Source organism: Mchenga conophoros, linkage group LG3 (genome assembly GCF_057382185.1).
Source record: "Mchenga conophoros isolate Kocher_MC1m ecotype Shallow Benthic linkage group LG3, M_conophoros_male_GT1.1, whole genome shotgun sequence".
NCBI lineage: Eukaryota > Metazoa > Chordata > Actinopteri > Cichliformes > Cichlidae > Mchenga > Mchenga conophoros.
In genome coordinates, this window is record NC_140528.1 from 75,331,743 (window position 1) to 75,353,535 (window position 21,793).

General features: G+C 40.4%; 1 protein-coding gene, 1 long non-coding RNA gene and 1 pseudogene across 2 annotated transcripts; 1 reads left to right on the forward strand and 2 right to left on the reverse strand.

Annotated features, from left to right (window-relative positions):
• Positions 1-12,290: 12,290 nt before the first annotated feature.
• LOC146580489 (uncharacterized) lies at positions 12,291-13,252 on the reverse strand. Its single transcript, XM_085269602.1, has 3 exons — positions 13,130-13,252; positions 12,969-13,022; positions 12,291-12,850 (listed from the first exon to the last, which is right to left on the reverse strand). The coding sequence occupies exons 1-3, from the start codon at positions 13,232-13,234 to the stop codon at positions 12,581-12,583; spliced, it is 429 nt and encodes a 142-aa protein (XP_085125728.1). The 5' UTR covers positions 13,235-13,252; the 3' UTR covers positions 12,291-12,580.
• A 1,681-nt stretch (positions 13,253-14,933) lies between these two features.
• Positions 14,934-16,133, forward strand: LOC146580490 (single-stranded DNA-binding protein 3 pseudogene; annotated as a pseudogene).
• A 4,379-nt stretch (positions 16,134-20,512) lies between these two features.
• Positions 20,513-21,563, reverse strand: LOC146580491 (uncharacterized). Its single transcript, XR_014891692.1, has 3 exons — positions 21,425-21,563; positions 21,272-21,308; positions 20,513-20,889 (listed from the first exon to the last, which is right to left on the reverse strand). It is a non-coding gene; the product is annotated as an uncharacterized LOC146580491 (long non-coding RNA).
• Between the last annotated feature and the right edge of the window lie 230 nt (positions 21,564-21,793).

A 21,793-nucleotide genomic window follows, 5' to 3' on the forward strand; every position in this document is an offset into this window, starting at 1 on the left:
GAGTGTCAATGGAAAATTGTACTTAGTAGTCAGTATAATCTTTTAGTGATATAAGTTCGCATATGGTAGAATACTGCATGTAGTTATTTGTATTAGGAAATATTTAACCATGTATGCTTAGAGGCATATAATCAATTGTGTAGTGACAGGATGTGTGATCTCTAGCAGGCTGCAAAAGGCTTGGTGTGCACTCCAGGAATGCACCCCCACATCCTGGGAGCACGAGAGAGGTCGTACCTTGTTTTATTGTTTTACGGTAGGATTAACGTAGCTGTGTCTGTTTTAGTTTAAGTGCTTCTTTACATATAGATGAACTGCTAGACTTCCTCACCATGTCATCTAGGGTGAACAGGGCCGTGCAGAGAGGTTTAAAGGGGCGGGTGCTCAAAGTTAAAAAGGGGCACATTGAACCAGGCTGAATAACAACAACACACATTCATCAAGAATCTAATATGGGAAGGGCAGGGCTGTGTTGATCTGAGACTGTAGACATTAAAAAGTCCACAGGAGAGATGGTAGCTGATTAAACAAGTGTCATGAGATAATAACAAAATGCAAAGATTGGTGACAGCGCTTGGAACCATAAGGCAACGAAAAACTGTGACATAAACTCGGCTCTGCCTGTGCATCACTCTTTGCTTCTCTTCTTCCTTCCATCCCATCATTTCATATATCACTCTCCACTTGCTGTCTATGTGAGAACAAGGCACAACTTGCTATTGCAATAAACTATAATCTAATTATCCACACCTAACAACTCTTGCACTTAATCTAAATGATGACAGAAAAATGTTATAGCCCTGCCTTTAGTAGCCTCACACAGCTCCTGCTGTTTCCTCCTCATGTCCTTACCAGGCTTGTCTGGACAATGTTATATCATGAGTAATATTTTTTTGAATCCAGCTAAATAAAACACACACATGCACACACAGTGACATTTTAGACCTTCTTCAGAATACTGTATATACTATGGGCATCATGGTGCTCATCCAGAATCCTTACATTATTATTTATTACTAGAGCTACAATAATAAAGCAATGAGGAGGGGGAAGTAATAAATATGAAATAATGTATTTATGATGATTTCATTTGTTTCACTATCCACTCTGTGCAGGGGCAAAGCTTATTACATTTTTAAACTGTAGAGATACAATCATTTTACTGCTGTAAAATCCAAATTTTGTCTTATTTAAAATATAAATCTGATATAATCTGCTTCTTAATGTATGTTCTTTAAAATACAGCGCGTTTTTTAATATATTATAATTATAATAATTATTATGTGGACATGCATATTAGATCGTTTTTTAGTGAAATATAATCCCTCCGGAAAGGCAGGAAAAGCCTGGAAACTTACTTTAAAACTAAATATGTTCCCTAAAACGGTGACAGAGCTACAGACCCATGACAGCCTTACACAGGTAGCCAGCAGCTGTGACCAGCACTACTTGTGCAGTTAATAAAAGGACAGGTAATGTTTGTCGCGCTGTTGCACACACAGCACGCTCGTTTGTTTCAGTTCGTCAGTTGCCACAAGACAACTTACCAACGTGTACGTAATAAGCTAATACTCCTGTGTGCTACACACTACAGTGTACGCTGTACACCTACTTACTAGTTTTGTCGCATCAGTCTGTGTCTCTGAGTTAACTTGTGTTTCTCCTACAGCTCCGGACCGGAAAAAATGCGCGTGCTCTTTGTGAGCTCGTTCCCGGCTCGTAACCAGCGCGTTCTGCCGTCAAGGGCGATCATTGGTTAAATGTGATCATGTGACTGATGCAAGCCAGATCCTTTTATTTAGCAAAACTGTGATTAATAGTTAAATATTATTGTTGAGGGGCACAGAAAGGACTCCGCACGCACACACACACACATAAAAAAAATAAAAAAATGTTTTTTTAAAAAGTTGCCTCAACAAAAGGGCACTTTGGGCACCCATCAGGAAAGGGGCGGGTGCTCAAGCCCCTCTAGCTCCCCCCTCTGCACGTGCCTGAGGGTGAACCATCTAGGGTGAGGGGGAGGCTACCCTCTTCCTGACCAAGGATGTTTCCTTTTGTGCTTTTATGTTATATGACCCTTTGATCAGCAGGACACACACACACACACATACACCCACTGAAGTATAAATAAAGACCGGGGCAGTTTCTTAGCGCGAGTCTCTCAGTCTGGAGACTGCCCTTGCTAGCAAGAAGTTCTGTGTGTTTCTCTTCTCTGAGTCTTTACTGAAGAAGTGTTTTAGAATATTTTCCTTAACACCGAGCTTTGTGCAATTTGTGTGTAATGAAAAAAAGTGTTTTTTTTATAGCTTTTTTTTCGAACCACGAAATTGTTTAAACAGGTGTCGTGCCAAGGTAGGTATCCCCGACAGAATTTGTTTCCCCTGCGTTGGGAGCACACGCTGGGCTCTCCAAATCACGGACAAACAGGACAAAGATTCTTTACTTTTTAGTTCACAAACAATTCTTATAACGACTAACAACTGAAATTTCAGGTCACTACCTGGTTTACGCCATGTTGCAAGTTTTGTGAGGTGAATTTGTGATATTTAATGTATCGGATTACAATTTTTTTTCTCCCCGATATCCGATCCAATAATTTAGGTCTGGATCGGACCGATACTGTATAGTGGATCGGTCCATCCCTAGTAGCAGCTGTCTATAAACCCGTAAAAGCACATTTGTCCCTATTAGCAACAGAATTTTACTGTTAAAGTGACATTCAGGAACAAAAAGGATTAAAACGACTAGTTGTTCTTTGCCTGAAATGTTCTCGGGAAATGTAATAAGAGTCAGAACATAGCCCAAGTATGGCACGTTTTTCCCTCCTGCTCCTTCAATTTCAAGAAGGGCATGTATTGCTCCTGGGTGTCCCACGACAAGCGCTGCCACTAGTTTAAAGCAAACAGGATTGCGGCCTGTTGTCCAGCAAAAACAGCTTGTTTCTTTTTCAATTTCTTGCATGCTTTCCCTCAGACAAGTGTGGGATTGGCGTCATTTGTACAACCCACTGCAATACAATACCACACTTAAAGCAAAACCATGCCCGGAGAGTGTCAGGGTCTTTAGCAGCAGCGCTTGGGTTCCTGGTGTTAACAGCTAAAGAAATTTTGGGCTCATATTTTTCAGGTTTGGTTGAATGTCTTTGGTTTTGGACAAGCATTTGGACTTGTTTGATCAACTCAGCTATTTGACTTTCAAGCTCGGCAGTTTCATTTGGTTTTAGTTTCACAGGTTAGGGTTTGGTGCTTACAGGAGGTTCAGTACTTGGGGTGGTGCTCCTTGGCCTTGGTTTCACAGTTTCACTGTCAGTTGAAGTAGGAGTCGTAAGTGGTGCTTGTAAGGGGTGGGTGAGTTGGCTCATTACGAATAATATGTTCAACCACTACTTTCTGAATATGCGAAGCGTTGTAAATGCCCTGGTCTATATGCACTGAACTAGCAAAAGTATCAGTATGTGGCCTGAATGCACTTGTGGGCTCTACAGGTTCACTTTAATCAATATTGGGAATGTTGTCAGCTGTCGTATTAATGTTATGTTCAACAAGTGATCATGTCTCAGTGTGGGGTGTAGGGCTGGCCTGAAACTCACCTTGAAAAATGCTAAGGAAGCCACTACCCCATAGACTCAGAACTGATAACTTCCCCTAAGGCAGAAGGGTCTATCTTTAAGATAGCCTGTTCAGACTCGTACACTATAAGTGTTCTGCCTTCGGGCTGACGTGGCTCATCTGGGACCCTGGCGACTTTAGAGATTGTACCATTCACCTCGGAAAAATTTGTTATATCGTCACCAATACAGTGTCTTTCAATGCCTGTAACAAACAGGCTTTTCTGGCTGTCAGCTTGAAAGTGTTCACAGAGGTCAAGTTCCATTTTCGAAAATAAAAGTGTTGTCGTATGAGTTGGAGATAAAAACCAATCTCCTGGCTGGCTCGCCACTAGTCACCCTTTTTAACTGAGTAGTCAGAAATAATCCAATCCACAGTAATCTGTCATCTAAAGTAAAAAAAAAAACCCCAATCATTTAAAATCTACTCTTGTTAGGTTCAATTAGGCTCATAAGGAGACTGGCAGAGAAAACTCAGCTTAGAGGAAAAAAAGGTGAATTAAGACTATTAAAATTTGGAACATTTCATTTGCTCCAAAAAACATAGACATGAACCAAAACATTTAAACCCCTCCAAACATTTAGTTCACCCGAATAATTCGACCTTCAAAATGTTCAATACTGTCCCTTTAAGTGTCCATAAATGGACCAGGTACGCTGTCCATTTCACTTAATATTTTGTATTTGGTAAGTATCAACGTTATTTGGATTGTCTTTAGTTCACGGTTGTTCCCTCTGATGAATCAATTTTTTGTTAACTGGTATATATTAACTCTGTGGCTTCACACGTTAGAGCGCTGAAACTTCTACGACAGACAGATGCAATGGAAAACAATAATAACCTGGCACTGAGCAGGGACTTCCTGTGAGCAGTGCTACGGTGCTCAAAAAAGTAACATTTAAAATAAAATAAAAATAAAATACAATTGGTAATAAAATAATCCTGGGCTACAGAAATACACGAAATGTATGGAAAGAGTTAATACAGGAAACTAGAAAAAGTGTAAATATAGATAGTGTTAAATATCAACACTTCACCGAGTTCTTTTGATTCCTCATAGGCATCCGATGAAAGACTAAACACTGCTCAGTAGAGCATTTCACATTTTTATTCTCTTACACAATACTTCTAGAAGGGAGATGCATTCTGTGTGACATGTTGCAGAGAATCTCAACATGTCACACAGTTTTATTACAGGGTGTCCCATTCTAGTCTAAACAATAGTGTTACACAAGCATTCAGTAGTCACGTTGCATAGCGTACTCATAGGTTATTATCTATTAGCTGCAACACATCTTTTCTCAGCTCCAGTGAAGCTGCAACCTTGCCCTACTTCTCCTTCTCCGGTTATCTCTACTTTTTGCAGCCAAGTGTGGGCGAGAGACTCCTGCAAACTTATTTCTAAGAGAGTGACACGCTGTAAGAGCCTTTATTATTCAGGGCCGTGTCCACTTAATTACTACACTAAATAACTTTATAATAATAATGGATTGCATTTATTTACCTCTTTTTGAGACCCTCAAAGCGCTTTACAATTCCACTATTCATTCACACACTGGTGGAGGTAAGCTACAGTTGTAGCCACAGCTGCCCTGGGGCATGGCCGCAAGCGAGGCTGCCATATCGCGCCATCAGCCCCTCTGGCCATCACCAGTAGGCGGTAGGTGAAGTGTGTTGCCCAAGGCACTTCACCAACCGCCTACTGGTAACCTTCCGGTTACAAGATGAGCTTCCCAACCCCCTGAACCACAGTCGCCCACACTTATTATAACACTTATTAAGAAAAAGCAAAGCATTATTGAGGCACTTAAGCACAACAAATGCTTATGAATGTACATCATGGACAAACATTGAAAGCATTTCTCCAGTTACCTTCAAACACCAGTTATCGGGCTTTCTTAACAAAGTTGTCTGTGCCAGTGACACACAGATGTGGTTAACCCAAAATATGAATGCTGCAAATCACCATACAAATAAATGAATGAATAAATAAAAAAATGATCAAAACATTCACAATAATAATAAAAAACTTTATTAAATAATCAACTTTATGGTGAGAGCATATTTGCATTTCAAAAGAATGTGAGCAGGTCATTAATCTGTCATCATGTTGCTGAAGAAAAGAAACAATAACAGTAGTAGGTAAATGTCTTTATTGTGTGGCAGTTTGCAGTTTACACAAAAAATTTTTCCAATCCTATATTTAAGTAATGGTAGTAAAAGAAGCAACTACTGGAATTGTATTCTTAAAAGTTGTCATCAACACTTATAAGCCTGTGGACAATGGTAGCTCAAATCTTTTTTTTTTTTTTATATCAGACTGTAAAGAAGAAGGAAAGCTCTAAAAAAAAGTTGAACTGAATTTTTTTTGTTTTTCTTCCAACTTTGTTTTATTGATTTCAACAATGACATACAAAGTTAGCAACAGCTAAGTCAATCTTGATTTCAGAACAGTGGTATGTCCATTATACCCTCCAACCCCCCAACCCCAATTCTCCCCCTACCAGGTCCACACTAGACAAAACACCGCAGAGAACCAGTCTCTGCCCACACACACAAAAAAAAACAAAAAAACAAAAAACATCTCAGGACCCATACACATAACAAGCATAACCCCCAAAAAACAACAACAACCACAACCCCCCCCCCCCCGCCCCGCAACCAAACAAACAAACAAAAACAAACAAAGCAAAAACAGAGAAAACAAAAGCAGAGAAAGGACCAAACAAAACAAAAGGAAAAACAAATAGATAAGGTATAAATAAGATTAAAAAAAAGACAAAACAAACAAAAAAAACCAAAAAAAAAAAAAAACATTATAATGTAGCTTCGCTCAGTTCACTTCAGACTCAGGAAGTAAAGTAATGGTGTCCACCAGCAAGAGAAATGATTTCCAGATTTTGTTAAATTCCCTAATAGAACCTTTTAGAGAGAATCTAAGTTTTTCCAACTTTAAGTTAAAGAGTACATCTCTCACCCAATGATCATGAGTTGGGGGGTGGGGAAGCTTCCACTTCAACAGAATAAGCCTCCGGGCCAGTAAAGTGGTAAAGGCTAGGGCCTGTTTGAGGGGACCAGATAAGTTCAAGTCGGGAGGAATGCCAAAAATTGCGGAGAGTGGGTTAGGAAGGACAGTCTGGCCATATGCTTGGCTAAGTGTGTCGAATATATTCCTCCAAAATGCACTCAGTTTCGAACAAGACCAAAACATGTGGACATGGTTGGCAAGCGATAGTCCGCATCTGCTACAGGCATCACTGATGGTTGGATAGATTTTAGATAATTTTGCGTTTGTATAGTGTACTTTATAGACCACCTTGCACTGAATCAAAGCATGACGAGCACAAATTGAGGACGAGTGAATCAATTTCAAAGCACAATCCCACTGCTGTTCTGGCAGGGTTGTCTGAAGCTCTTCCTCCCATCTCAGCTTAATATGAGAAATGGATTTGGGGACCAAAGCATCTAGTATTTTATACAAGGCTGATATCAGTCTGTTTTGATGAGGGTTTGTCTGCAAGATGATATCCAGATTTGTTTCTGGAGGCCGATTGGGAAAGTGAGGGAACTGTGTTTTTACAAAACTTCTAGCCTGAAGATAACGAAAAAAGTTGGAATTAGGCAGGTTGTATTTAGACGATAGGTCAGCAAAAGATAGAAAGGTGTCCTGACTGTACAAGTCCTTAACAGTCCTAAGTCCGTTATCTTTCCAACTGCTAAAGGCCGCATCAGTGTTTGAAGGTGCAAAATTACAATTTTTTGATAAAGGCGTTAGCAAAGACGGTCCAAGTAGCCCGAAGTATTTTCTGAACTGTCGCCAAATAGTTACCATTTCCTTAGCTATTGGATTATCCCCAACAAGGGTTGGAGAAAAAGGGAGTGGTGAGCTGAGTATTGATGATAATGAGTAACAGCTAGATGCAGTTTCCATTTGTACCCAGGCTGGTGCAGGGGGGTCGTTATGAACCCAATGTAAAAGTTTTTGTATGTTAGCTGCCCAATAGTAGTGTCTAAAATTGGGCAGACCAAGACCACCGTCACTTTTAGAGGACTGAAGAATAGACTTGCGAATTCTAGCTTGTTTCCCTCCCCATATGAAATGTGACAGAATCTTTTCTAACTTGTCAAAAAATGCCTTGGTAAGAAGAATTGGGACATGTTGAAAAAGATACAAGAATTTTGGGAGGACACTCATCTTTATCAGGTTAACTCTCCCTGCCACTGACAATGGTAGAGAAGTCCAATGGTCACAATCTTTCCCAACATTTTCTAGTAGGGATAGAAAATTCTCCCTCATCATTTTAGCCCTCTCCTGTACTCACTCTACACCTACGACTGCACAGCCACTAACAACTCCAACATCATTGTGAAGTTTGCGGACGACACAACAGTGGTGGGTCTTATCACCAACAGTGATGAGACGGCTTACAGGGAGGAGGTCAGCACCCTGACCCACTGGTGTCAAGACAACCATCTCACCCTCAACGTCGCAAAGACAAAGGAGTTGATAGTGGACTTCCGGAGGTGCAGAGAAGTACACACCCCCATCACCATCAGCGGCGCTGCTGTGGAGAGAGTGAGCAGCTTCCGGTTCCTTGGCGTACACCTGGCTGAGGATCTTACGTGGTCAGTACACACAAACAAAACAGTGAAGAAGGCGCAGCAGCGCCTCTTCTTTCTCAGGAGACTGAAAAGATTCGGCATGAGCCCCCGCATCCTCAGGACCTTCTATCACTGTGCCATTGAGAGCATCCTCACTGGATGCATCACCACCTGGTATGGCAACAGCACCGCCTACAACTGCAAAGCTCTCCAGCGAGTAGTGTGGTGCTCTGAACGGATAATTGGAGGTGAGCTTCCCTCCCTCCAAGACATCTACAGGAAGCGGTGCCTGAGGAAAGCGGGGAGGATCATCAAGGACTCCAGTCACCCCAGCCATAAACTGTTCAGACTGCTTCCATCAGGAAGGAGGTTCTGCAGCATCCGGTCCCGTACCAGCAGACTGAGAGACAGCTTCTTCCACCAGGCCATCAGACTGTTGAACACGTCATAGACACCTCAGCTTCACTACTGGAACTTTAACATTATGCACTCCATACTGTACAGTAATACCACTGTTTTGCACATATTCAACTCTGTATATTTTATTTTATTTATTTTATATATTCTATTCATTGTTTACTCTATTTAATTTGTAAAATATGTGTACACACACACACACACACACACACACACACACACACACACACACACACACACACACACACACACACACACACACGTAGAAAAATATTTAGTTTACACATCCAGAAATGCATATACTATTATATATTGTACATATATTTATTAGTTTCAGATGTAGCCATTCTTGTATTTTGCTTGTTTACATTATTGTATTTTGCACAACTCTGTTGCTTGTGAAGCTCGCACACAAGAATTTCACTCACATGTGCTGTACCAATGTACCTGCACATGTGATGTGACAATAAAAGTGATTTGATTTGATTTGATTTGATTTGTATAGAAGAGGAAATAAAAAAACCCAAATATCTAAATCCGGTTTCTGTCCACTTAAAAGGCACTATTGAGTGGGGAAGAGCTCTGGCCAGGGAATTGAGGGGTTGCAACTCGCTTTTTTGATAATTGACCTTATATCCTGACAGTGTACCATATTGGTCCAGTATGTCAAAAAGCCCCGGGAATGAGTTTAGAGGGTCAGAAATGTACAGGAGCAAGTCATCTGAAGTTGAACTGAAGTTAAGCAAAGCTGTACTATATAACATGGAAACTAACCACAGATACAATAGATGCATTATTTAAAAAAAAAAAAAAATGAAGTGACTGACATGGAATTTACAACTCAGCTTGCTTTTCCTCAAGGACTTTAATATTGTTTTTCAGTTCTCCCAGTTTCATTTCACTTTCCTGTATTTTCTCACCCAACTTCATATTCTCCGTGTCAATGTTAGTCTTACTTTCTTTCATGTTATTCTTAATGTTCTCCATAAATATGTCAACTTGAGGAAACCCATCAGGTAAAACTTTTGCAGATCTCTTCATCAATGCAACTCACCTTCCATAATGCTCAAGTATTCACTCAACAGTTCAGAATTGAAGTTCACTCGTTCCTAAGCCTCAGCCTGATGGGATAAAATTTGTTTCATATTACATGAAAGCAGTTTACTATGTCATAAAGTTATATAGGTTTATATAATCTATCATATTAGAGCAGGGCTCAAGACTAACTTTTTGCCATGATTGCACTGGTGCGCTGTCTTTGTGTGGAATCTGTTTTCCTGCTCTCATTTACTGTTTGGTGGTGGTTGAAATAGTTTTGTGAATAACCTGAGATTCTGGCGTTTCTGGCAAAATAAATTTATATTTTAAAAGTCGCATCAGGATTTAATGAATTGATATCATTTTATTCAAGCTACTCACCTCTCTTTATCCACCTGCACTTTCAAATGTACACATGAAGGATTACAGAAATATCTGGACCGCGGCCAATCAGATGTCCCGCCCCTGACTATCTCTGATTGGTTTAGACCACAATAGGGGCATAATGTGTGTCTGTTGTTGACCACACGGAGACTTTCAGAGTTGCAGAGACTCGCACTCTAGAGCCCTGCAGAGTGTTAATAACTGAATTGAAGGTTTAAAAAATGCAGCTGAATGTTTTCATTATCCAGTGGAGTTATCATTTTAAATTTTAAAAAGTGCAACTTTAAAGATTCACAAAGAATCCCAGTTGAAACAACTCAATTTGAAATGTTTTAATTTTTATATAAGAAAATGTGAAGTCTTTGTATAAACCATTCAATAGTGATTTATTTACCTGTGATGTCAAAAGATGCTGATGAATCAATAAATGAAGATATGGCACATCACAAAGTTCTTTTATACACGCTTGTGGTTACACCTCGGTTTTTTGCACAGCACTTTGTGGGGGTGTGTGTGTGTATATGTGTGTATGCGTGCGGTTGAGTGTGCTGCAGTGTGGTCTACGTGCAGAGACATTAGCACTTAGCTTCCTCAGACTTTCATTTTTGTTTCACAGATATTTGCTTGTTTCACATAAAAATGCCAAGATGACAACCAGAGAAAAAAAATAAATGCACTATTTAAATATTTCAAATGTGCACAAACAATTCTGTTCACCCTTTACATAATATGTAAATAGGTTTGCATGACTGCTGGGAATGATGCATAAAAGAAAAAGTTGATGAATGTGTAATGCATGAGATGCAGAAATTTTCAGAAACCCTTTTCTGTTTATTAAAAAAAATTGAAGTTTGTCCATACTTTATAAAGTAAAAAAGCCTGACATTGACAGTGTAAAAAGTGGGTTAACGGGTATTACACATACTGTGCATGGCATTCTTTCATTTCATGAGTGCAAACAATGCATGTTGGTTCTGGTGGCCGGCCGCGTGGCTAATGGCGGTGGCGCAGCAGTCATGAACGTGAGCCGAGGCTCACAGAAGGCTTGGCAAGCATCCGGTGTGCAACACCCCACCACACGCTGGCCTCTGGTGGACAAAAGCCAGGATTAAAAAGGAGAAAACCCAGCTTCTGTTGATGTCCACGAGTTCTAGACTTCAGGCTGTCAATACCAGCAAAGGATTTTTCAGTTTTAATTTGTCCAATTACTTTTGAGCACCTGAAATTAAGTCAAATTAATTGGGTGTTTGTGTTAAAAAGTGCTTTTATTCCTCACAATTGTTTTTTGTTCAACCCAATTAAAGCTGAAAGTCTGCACTTCAACTGCATCTGAGTTGTTTCGCTTAAAATTCACTTTGGTAACGTGCAGAACCAAAATTTGAAAAAAGCTATGTCCAAATATTTATGGCCCCAATTGCAGTCAATAAAATCCTCCCTGAGGTTTCTCTTCAGGCATAGTGATTTCAAATTACATGGTTTTATAACAACATTGAGATTCCTGTAGCTCCTGTAGATCATTGTAAATGAAAAAACAGTGCCAAAACAGCAGTCTGTCAAGTACTGCTGTGTGACAACTGAGTTGGGACCCAAATGAAGACCTCCAAAGAATTCAAAACATATGAGAACAAGATGACACATGACAACAAGAGACAACTCGACTAAGTGCAATGGGCGATTGAGACAATATATTAACATAGAAATGTGACTGTGGGGACACCTAGTGGACACAGATGAACTAAAGAAGATGTGGGGAAAGTAAAACTTAATACCAGGCACAAGAAGTGAGACAAACAGGAAGTAACAAGTAAAAAACAAGTCTGAAAACAGGAAAGAGAGCAAGGGCTCTTCATGCTCTGCTGATGATCTGGCTACTGAGAGTAAAGTGCATGAAAGGACTCAATACAGGAAACTAGTAAAGGTGTAAATAAAGATGCAGCATGATGCTTGCGAAAGTACATCATGGACAAAAATTGAAAGCATTTCTCCAGTTACCATCAAACACCAGTTATCAGACTTTCTTAACAAAGGTGTCTGTGCCAGTGACACACAGATGGTTAAATATGAATGCTGCAAAGCACCATAACATAATGATAACAATACTACTACTACTAATAATAATAATAAGCTTTCTGGTGAGGGCATAGTTGCATTTCATAAGAATGTGAGAAAAGAAACAATAACAGTAGTAGGAAAATGTCTTTATTGTGTGACAGTTTGCAGTTTATGTGAGTTTATGTTTATGTTTTCACTTCTATATTTAAGCAACAGCAGAAAAAGAAGTAACTACTGGAAATGTATTCTTAAAAGTTGTCATCAGCACATATAAGCCTGTGCACAATGGTAGCTGATAGTGAAATCCTTTTCTTTCTTTCTTTCTTTTTTTTTTTTTAATATCAGACAGTAAAGAAGAAGGGCAGCTCTAAAAAAAAAGTTAAACTGAAGTTAAGCAAAGCTGTACTATATGAAATGGAAACTAACCACAGATATAAAAGATGCATTGTTAGAGAAAGATCAAATGACTGACATGGGATTTACAATTCAGCTTGCTTTTCCTCGAACACTTCAATAATTCTTTTCAGTTGTCCCAGTTTCATTTCACTTTCCTCTATTTCCTCACCCAACTCCTCATTCTCCCTGTCAATGTTAGCCTTACTTTCCTTGACGAAATTCTTAATGTACTCCATAAATGTGTTAAGTAGAGGAAAGTCATCAGATTTCTTCATCAGTGCAATCAATGGATCCATAATGCGCAAGTATTCGCTCATCAGTTCGGAACCGGAGTCCACTTCCTCACGCCCAGCCTGATGGAATCAAATTGTAGTTTCATATTACATTAAGGTAGTTTTTTATGTTGTAACGTTATATTTGGTCAAATATATCCACAAGTTTCTAATTGCAGTTCTCTGAACATGTACTGACCTTCACTCTGTCCATTTGTTGTTTTATCTTCTGATAGCTTTCTTTCAGTTGTTTCTGAAAATCATATACAGCATATACAAGTGGTTGAACTTCAAAACATTTAAATTACTCCAGCAACTTTGTTTGTGGTGACTCACAAAATCAAGAAAAAAACAATTTACCAGCTGGTCCTTGTCTATCAGGGAACTTGAAAGGCAAACCAGAGACAGCAGGGTGAAGATGAGGAACAAGCCTTTGCTGGTGCTGCAAACAGTCACTCCCGCCATCGCTGTTCTGAGTAACTCTGTCTCTAAGTGTAAGTTGTACAGTGTTAAGAGTTGAATTGAAGGTTTACAAAACTGCAGCTGAACATCTTCATTATCCAGTGGAGTTACCATTTTAAATTTTAAAAAGTGCAACTTTAAGGATTCACAAAAAATCAAAACTGAAACAACTGAATTTGAAACATTTTTAATTTCTATATAAGAAAATGTGAAGTCTGTATAAACCAAGTTATAGTGAGTTACTTACCTGTGATGTCAAAAGAAGCCGATGAATGAAGAAACGAAGATATGGCTCATCACAAAATTCTTTTATACATCCTTGTGATTACACCTCCCATTTTGCGCAACACACAATAGCACTTCCTGTCCATAAACCTTTAAAAGCACATTTGTCCCTATCAACAGCAGAATTTTACTGTTAAAGTCACATTCAGGAGCAACAAGAGTCAAAATGACTAGTTGTTGTTCTTTGCCTGAAATGTTCTTGGGAAATGTAATGTGAATCTGAACGTAGCCCAAGTTTGGCACATTTTGCCCACCAGATCCTTCAATTTCAAGAAGGGCATGTATCGATGGGATGGGAAAGGTGCATTTTGTGAAAAGACTCAGAAATGATTGTAACTTGTGAGCCTGTGTCCATTATGGATTTGCAGGGCATCCCATCAACAAGTACTTGGTCTTATGAGACCTAGAGGCAAAGATTGAGATTTAGGCTTTCTATGCAGTGAATGGGTATGTGATTTGCATTTCAGGATCACAACTTAATGTCTTGGGACCGAGGGAATCAGGTTTCAGCTCCTGGGTGTCCCATGACAGGAGCTGCCATTAGTTTAAATAAAACACGATTGTGGCCTGTCGTGCAAAAAAATCAGCCTGTTTCTTTTTCAGCTCTGCATTCTTTACTTGGACAAGTGTGGGATTAGCAGCTCACTGCAATACGATTGTCTTCCCACACTTAAAGTAAAACCATGCCCTGAATGTGCCAGGGCGTTTAGTAGCAGCCCTTGGGCGCCTGGTGTTAACAGCTAAAGAATTTTTGGGGTGCATGTTTCTCATGTTTGGTTGTCAGCTATTTGACTTTCAAGCTTGGCAATTTAATTTGGTTTTAGCTTCAGAGATTTGGGTTCAGTACTTACAGGAGGCTCAGTACTTGGGGTGGTGCTCCTTGGCCTTTGTGTTAACTGTTCAACTTCCTTTGAGAACTCTTTGACTTTTTGTTCGAGTTTCACTGTCAGCGGAAGTAGGAGTCGCAAGTGGTACTTGGTCAAAAGTGCACATACTAAAAACTGAGTGTGGATGCGCAGAAGCTTTTGTTGCACCTAAATGTTTTTGCATGCGGTCTAACTTGGCTGAACGCTGATCTTTCCTTTCCTTTCCACCCTTATTTCCTGATCTGGAAATAAGGGTGGAAGAAATCTTTTTTTGATTCGAGCTGGAGACTTATTATCATGCTTTGGTCCCAGAACCAATGGATTGTCTTTGGTTCACGGTTCTTTCCTCTAGTGCATCAGTTTTTTGTTAAGCGGTGTCAGGCCTGACCCAAAAGAAAGGTAGCAACATAAAGTGTCCTTAGATTCCAAGAAAGAAACATACATCCCTTAAAAAAAGTAAATAAGATAAAATACATAAATAAATAAATAATTGGAAATCGTTGTCTCCCACCAAGCACCAAAGAAGCAGGGGGCCCAAGGTAGTATGTTGTATGCCACCTGCCTTTTTCCAGTCTTTCATGTCGCCTCGCTTTGCTGGAGGCCCAAGAGGTCCACCCATCCGGATGGCCAGCCAGCCACCCGGCGGAGGACCAGGTCCTCATCCCATGCTGCCCAACATGGACCCCACACGGCCACAAGGTCATCCTAACTTGGGGCCAATGCAGAGAATGAGTGGCCCTCGAGGAATGGGGCCTATGGGGCCTGGCCCTCAGAACTTTGGTGGTGGGATGAGGCCTCCACACAACACCATGGGTCTTGGCATGCCAGGAGTGAACATGGGCCCAGGAACGGGTCGGCCATGGCCCAATCCCAACAATGCCAACTCTATGCCTTACTCATCACCCTCTCCTGGTGCATACGGGGGGGCATCTGGAGGTGGAGGGCCTCCTGGCACTCCCATCATGCCCAGCCCCGCAGACTCAAACAACTCTGGTGACAATTTATACACCATGATCAACACTGGACCTGGCAACCGAAATAATTTCCTTATGGGCCCAGGCTCTGATGGACCCCTGGGAGCCATGGCTGGGATGGAACCACACCACATGAATGGATCACTAGGTTCTGGTGATATGGATGGAATGAACAAGAATTCCCCAAACAATTTAAGTGGCATTACCAATCCTCCCGGGACCCCGAGGGATGACGGGGAGCTGAGTGGAAACTTCCTCCACTCCTTTCAGAGCGAGAACTACTCTTCAACCATGACGATAAGTGTGTGACCCCCTCCCCCTCTTCACCCTACCCGATTTGCCATCATTCCGAGGATCTGAAGTCACTGTAGGACGTGGCCAAACACATCAGCACCAAATCAGGGACAGGCGCCATTTTGGTTCCACACTAACGCCAGAATGCTGATTGGGGGACAAAAACAAAACAAAAAAATCTAAATGGCTGGCAAACTACTGCTCCTTGCTCAAAATGAAGGACAATTACACCATTTATCACAACCCCTGTGTGAGAAAACCAGCTACTGAAATGCATAAATGACACGTTTTATGTTCTTTGCAGAACCTCCTGACCCCGCTCAGTCCTCTCAGCCTCTTTAATCCTAGTGCGAAGAGAAAAAGGTTGGAAGTTTACCTCTTGTACTTTTTAATGATTGCTTTGTGGTGCAAGATGTGCAGGAAATATCTGCTTTTGTCACTTAAAACACTGGAGAGTTTGCATACGCATTGTGAGCTTGGAAAGTCTCTGTCTTGTCATTTTACTTTTCGCCATGCATACGGTGTCACAGAAATGGGTTGACACAGAACTGAGGATTTGTCTTTTACTCTGTGGCCACCTTTCTGAATAATGTATTACTCTGCCCAATGCCCACCTTTCTATTTAAAGAGTCTTAAAAATGGAAACGATGTGAAAGAATATGGCTTTTATTGTGACAGCCTTTTGCAGCGGTGTTGTTACAGTGTCACATTGATCCATATTGATCAGTCTCTCAAGCCCTTTTCAGACATGGGATTTTTAACATTGCCGCCTTCATCAGTCCCTCAAAGCGATGGCATTCTGTTAGACTTTGGTCACTTTTACATCAGTGTTCCTCGCAGCTTTATTCAGACGTAACCATGACAGTTGCAAAGAGAGCCACGGTATGTGAGATATTCACCATATGTGCAAAAGAATTGTCGCATTCGTGGCAGTGAGCATTAGGCATCTAGTGAAGTGTAGCCACACTGTTGAACGTTTAACTCGATGTGACATTTTTACCAAGATCAGGGTCTGTGTGAGTGAGTGTGTGTGTGTGTGCGCGAGTGTGTGCATTCTGCCACAGCTGCCCCTGCCTTTTGAACACAGACTCTCTCTTCTGCATGGGGAATATGCACTGCATTAGAGAGCGACGTTTTCACCTTACTGAAAATGAAAAATAGCTTCCGATGAGACAAAACGTCACGTCATATTTTATTGCTGTTTGGGGCAATCTCTACATCAAAGATGGACGAGAGATATGGGCAGTCATAATCCTGTGCATCGGTTAATGCATTCAGACATGTGCCAAGTTGAAAGTGCTAGGTCGGACCTAGTTCGAGATTTCCGTCGCAATCTTTGCAGAAAAGTGACCGGGGCGAAGCCGACGCGTTCGCGGGTGCTTAAGGGAAAAGGACTGCATGTCTGAAAGGGGCTTTGTTGTTGACAGTTTGCTACTCTGCCACTCTTGGCTGTTTAAACAGCTGGACTGCTGCCGCGTGCTGTCAAGGGAAGCCAGACTTTGGCACAAAAAGTGAGTGCATGAGTGCTGAGAATCTGTGTACAACATACTACCTAGTGCTGCTCTTCTCTATGTGGACACCTGCTTTAAGATGTGGTGTATATCTCTTTACCTGCCTGTGCTTAACACTCTGTGCGCTTCATCGTCATAGCCTTCTGTGTTACTTCCTATTTGGTTGATGGATATATGGATGAGTTGCCCATTTTAATCTCTCACACATACTGGTTAATACTTCCTTCCTGTATCACTGGTCGTCCCTTTGGTCCTGCCCGTCTCTTGCCCATCCGCATATTTTTTTATATTTTGATACAAACTTTGACTACATATATTGCCCAGTTATTCAGTTAGTCAAAGCTTTCTAAACAGATTCTAGTAGGCACCATTATAAACTTAGCCACAGTCTTGTAAATGTGATGAGAATTTTTGTTTCATTTTTTTCCCTGTGAACATTATGCATTATACACATCTGTCCTATGTTGCCTTTATTTGCTGATATTTTTTTTTATTTCAAATTGAGGAAAGATTGCTTGTTAATATAATTTTACAATAACTTAAAAAAAAAAAGAAAAAAAAAAAAAGAAAGACCAGCCAGGATATTCTTCACAGAATACATGAACTCTGTGCCTCAACAGGACGGAAACTTCTACGACAGCTTGTTGCTCGGTGTAGACAGATGCGCCTGAGCTGGGACTTCCTGTCAGCAGTGTTATGGTGCATTCATGGTACATGGGTAAACTCAATACTCAAAAAAGTAACACTTAAAATAAAATTAAAATAAAATACAATTGGCCATAAAATAACCCTGGGCTACACAAATACATGAAATCTATGGAAAGAGTTAATATAGGAAACTAGAAAAACTAGGAAAGTAGATGTAAAAATAGATGGAGCATGATGCTAATGAAAGTACATCACAGACAAAAACTGAAAGCGTTTCTCCAGTTACCGTCAAACACCAGTTATCAGGCTTTCTTAACAAAGGTGTCTCTGCCAGTGACACGCAGATGTGGTTAACCCAATTCAATGCAAAAATATGAATGCTGCACCGTACAAATAAATGAATAAATGATCAAAACATTCTCAATTCAATTCAATTCAATGCAATTTTATTTATATAGCGCCAAATCACAACAAAAGTCGCCTCAAGGCGCTTCATAGATACAGAGAAAAGCCCAACAATCATATGACCCCCTATGAGCCAGCACTTTGGCGACAGTGGGAGGGAAAAACTCCCTTTTAACAGGAAGAAACCTCCGGCAGAACCAGGCTCAGGGAGGGGCGGGGCCATCTGCTGCGACCGGTTGGGGTGAGAGAAGGAAGACAGGATAAAGACATGCTGTGGAAGAGAGACAGAGGTTAATAACTGATATGATTCAATGCAGAGAGGTCTGTTAATACATAATGAGTGAGAAAGGTGACTGGAAAGGAAAAACTCAATGCATCATGGGAATCCCCCGGCAGCCTACGTCTATTGCAGCATAACTAAGGGAGGATTCAGGGTCACCTGGTCCAGCCCTAACTATATGCTTTAGCAAAAAGGAAAGTTTTATGCCTAATCTTGAAAGTAGAGATAGTGTCTGTCTCCTGAATCCAAACTGGAAGCTGGTTCCACAGAAGAGGGGCCTGAAAACTGAAGGCTCTGCCTCCCATCCTACTTTTAAATACTCTAGGAACAACAAGTAGGCCTGCAGAGCGAGAGCGAAGTGCTCTAATAGGGTGATATGGTACTACAAGGTCATTAAGATAAGATGGGGCCTGATTATTTAAGACCTTGCACGTGAGGAGCAAAAATGACTCCAAGGTTCCTCACAGCGTTACTGGAGGCCAAGGTAATGCCATCCAGAGTAAGAATCTGGTTAGATACCATATTTCTAAGCTTTTCAGGGCCGAGTACAATAACCTCAGTTTTATCTGAATTAAGAAGCAGAAAGTTAGCGGCCATCCAGGTCTTTATGTCTTTAAGACATTCCTGCAGTTTAACTAATTGGTGTGTGTTATCTGGCTTCATAGATAGATAGAGCTGGGTGTCATCTGCATAGCAGTGAAAATGTATGCTATGTCTTCTAATGATGCTGCCTAGGGGAAGCATGTATAATGTAAACAGAATTGGTCCTAGCACTGAACCCTGGGGAACTCCATAATTAACCTCAGTGTATGAAGAGGACTCTCCATTTACATGTACAAATTGGAGTCTATTAGATAGATATGATACAAACCACTGCAGCGCAGTACCTGTAATACCTACAGCATGTTCTAATCGCTCTAATAGGATATTATGGTCAACAGTATCGAATGCTGCGCTAAGGTCTAGCAGGACAAGCACAGAGATGAGTCCACTGTCAGAGGCCATAAGAAGATCATTTGTAACCTTCACTAAAGCTGTTTCTGTGCTGTGATGAGCTCTGAAACCTGACTGAAACTCTTCAAATAAGCCATTCCTCTGCAGATGATCAGTTAGCTGTTTGACAACTACTCTTTCAAGGATTTTTGATATGAAAGGAAGGTTGGAGATTGGCCTATAATTAGCTAAGACTGCTGGGTCTAGAGATGGCTTTTTGAGGTTTAACTACAGCTAGCTTGAAGGCCTGTGGTACATAGCCGATTATTAGAGATAGGTTGATCATATTTAAGATCGAAGAATTAATTAATGGCAGGACTTCTTTGAGCAGTTTTGTAGGAATGGGGTCTAAAAGACACGTTGATGGTTTGGAGGAAGTAATTATTGAAGTTAACTCAGAAAGATCAATTGGAGAAAAAGAGTCTAACTTAACATCAATGGTATTAAGAGTAGCTGTAGATAATATTACATCTGTGGGATGATTATTGGTAATTTTTTCTCTAATGATAAAAATTTTGTTTGTGAAGAAGTTCATGAAGTCATTACTAGTTAACGTTAAAGGGATGGTTGGCTCAAAAGAGCTCTGACTGTTTGTCAGCCTGGCTACAGAGCTGAAGAGAAACCTGGGGTTGTTCTTATTTTCTTCAATCAGTGATGAATAGTAAGATGTTCTGGCTTTGCAGAGGGCTTTCTTATAAAGCAGCAAACTATTTCTCCAGGCTAAATGATGATCCTCTAAATTTGTGACACGCCATTTCCTCTCCAGCTTACGAGTCACAACAACAACAACGTTAACAACAACGTTAACAACAACGTTAACAACGTTAACAACAACAACAACAATAAAGATTATGATAATAAACTTTATTAAATAAGACATTTTCTGTTGAAGGCATAGTTGTAGTTCACACGAATGTGAGCAGGTCATTAATCTGTCATCATGTTACTGAAGAAAAGAAACAGTAACAGTAGTAGTGAAACTAAAGTTAAGCAAAGCTGTACTATATGAAATGAAAACTAACCACAGATACAATAGATGCATTATTTAAGAAAATTGAAACAACTGACATGGAATTTACAATTCAGCTTGCTTTTCCTTGAGGACTTCAATAGTTTTTTTCAGTTGTCCCAGTTTCATTTCACTTTCCTCTATTTTCTCACCCAACCCCTTATTCTCCCTGTCAGTGTTAGCTTTAAATTCCTTCACTTAATTCTTATAGCACCATAAGTGGGATTAATTCATGAAAACCAGGTTGATGTTCTCCAGAAATGTGTTAACTAGAGGAAAACCATCAGGTAAAGCTTTCACAGATTTCTTCATCAGTGCGATCAATGGGTCCATAAGGCTCAAGTATTCACTCAACTGTTCGGAACCAAAGTTCACTCGTTCCTCATGCTCAGCCTGATGGGATCAAATTTAACAGTTTCATATTACATGAAGACAGTTCACTATGTTATAACATTATATTTGGTCACATATATCCACAGTTTGAAATGTTTTAATATCTATAAAAGTAAATGTGAAGTATTTGTAAAAACCATGTTATAGTGAGTTATTTACCAGTGATGTCAAAAGAAGCTGATGAATGAAGAAATGAAGATATCACAAAGTTCTTTTATGCATGCTTGTGGTTACAGCTCAGTTTTTTGCACAACTGTTTGTGTGTGTGTGTGTGTGTGTGTGTGTGTGTGTGTGTGTGTGTGTGTGTGTGTGTGCATGCGTGTGCGCACGTGTGGTTGGGTATGCTGCAGATTGGTCTGTGTGCAGAGGCATTAGCACTTACCTCCTCAGGCTTTCATTTTTGTTTCGCAGATATTTGCCTGTTTCACATGAAAATGCCAAGGTGACAACCAGAGGGGGAAAAAAGTAAATAAGACATACAACAAATAAACGTACTGTTTAAACATTTCAAATGTGCACAAACAATTCTGCTCACCTTTTACATAATTTGTCAATAGGTTGGATGACAGCTGCGAATGATGCATAAAAGAAAAATAAAGTTTTTGTATGTCAACATCAGTCAGGCACAGGGTTTGATGAGGGGAGAAAACTAGTATGCTGATCATTCAGAGTCTTGCAAAGACTTGAGTGATGGGCAGGTCTTCTACAGCAACACAAGGGAAGACACCAGCCTCCCCCACAGCCACGCCACAGACCAGGCTGCGACACAATGAGAAACTGTACTTATTGCTGGTTTCACTTTCCTGTAAACAAACCACATTTATGGAAAAAAGATTCACAAAGGTGATGATTTATGGCCTTGGCAACTCCCATTGTGTGAGTGCTTCTTTCTCCAGTTCTAGTA

Bases quoted from the DNA above. Each gene is read 5' to 3' on its own strand.
- LOC146580489 (XM_085269602.1), bottom strand. From the start codon at position 13,234: ATGGCGGGAGTGACTGTTTGCAGCACCAGCAAAGGCTTGTTCCTCATC. The intron at 13,023-13,129 runs GTAAATTGTTTT...TATGATTTTCAG, and splicing joins TGATAGACAAGGACCAGCTG to AAACAACTGAAAGAAAGCTA. The intron at 12,851-12,968 runs GTCAGTACATGT...TGATTCCATCAG, and splicing joins AACAAATGGACAGAGTGAAG to GCTGGGCGTGAGGAAGTGGA.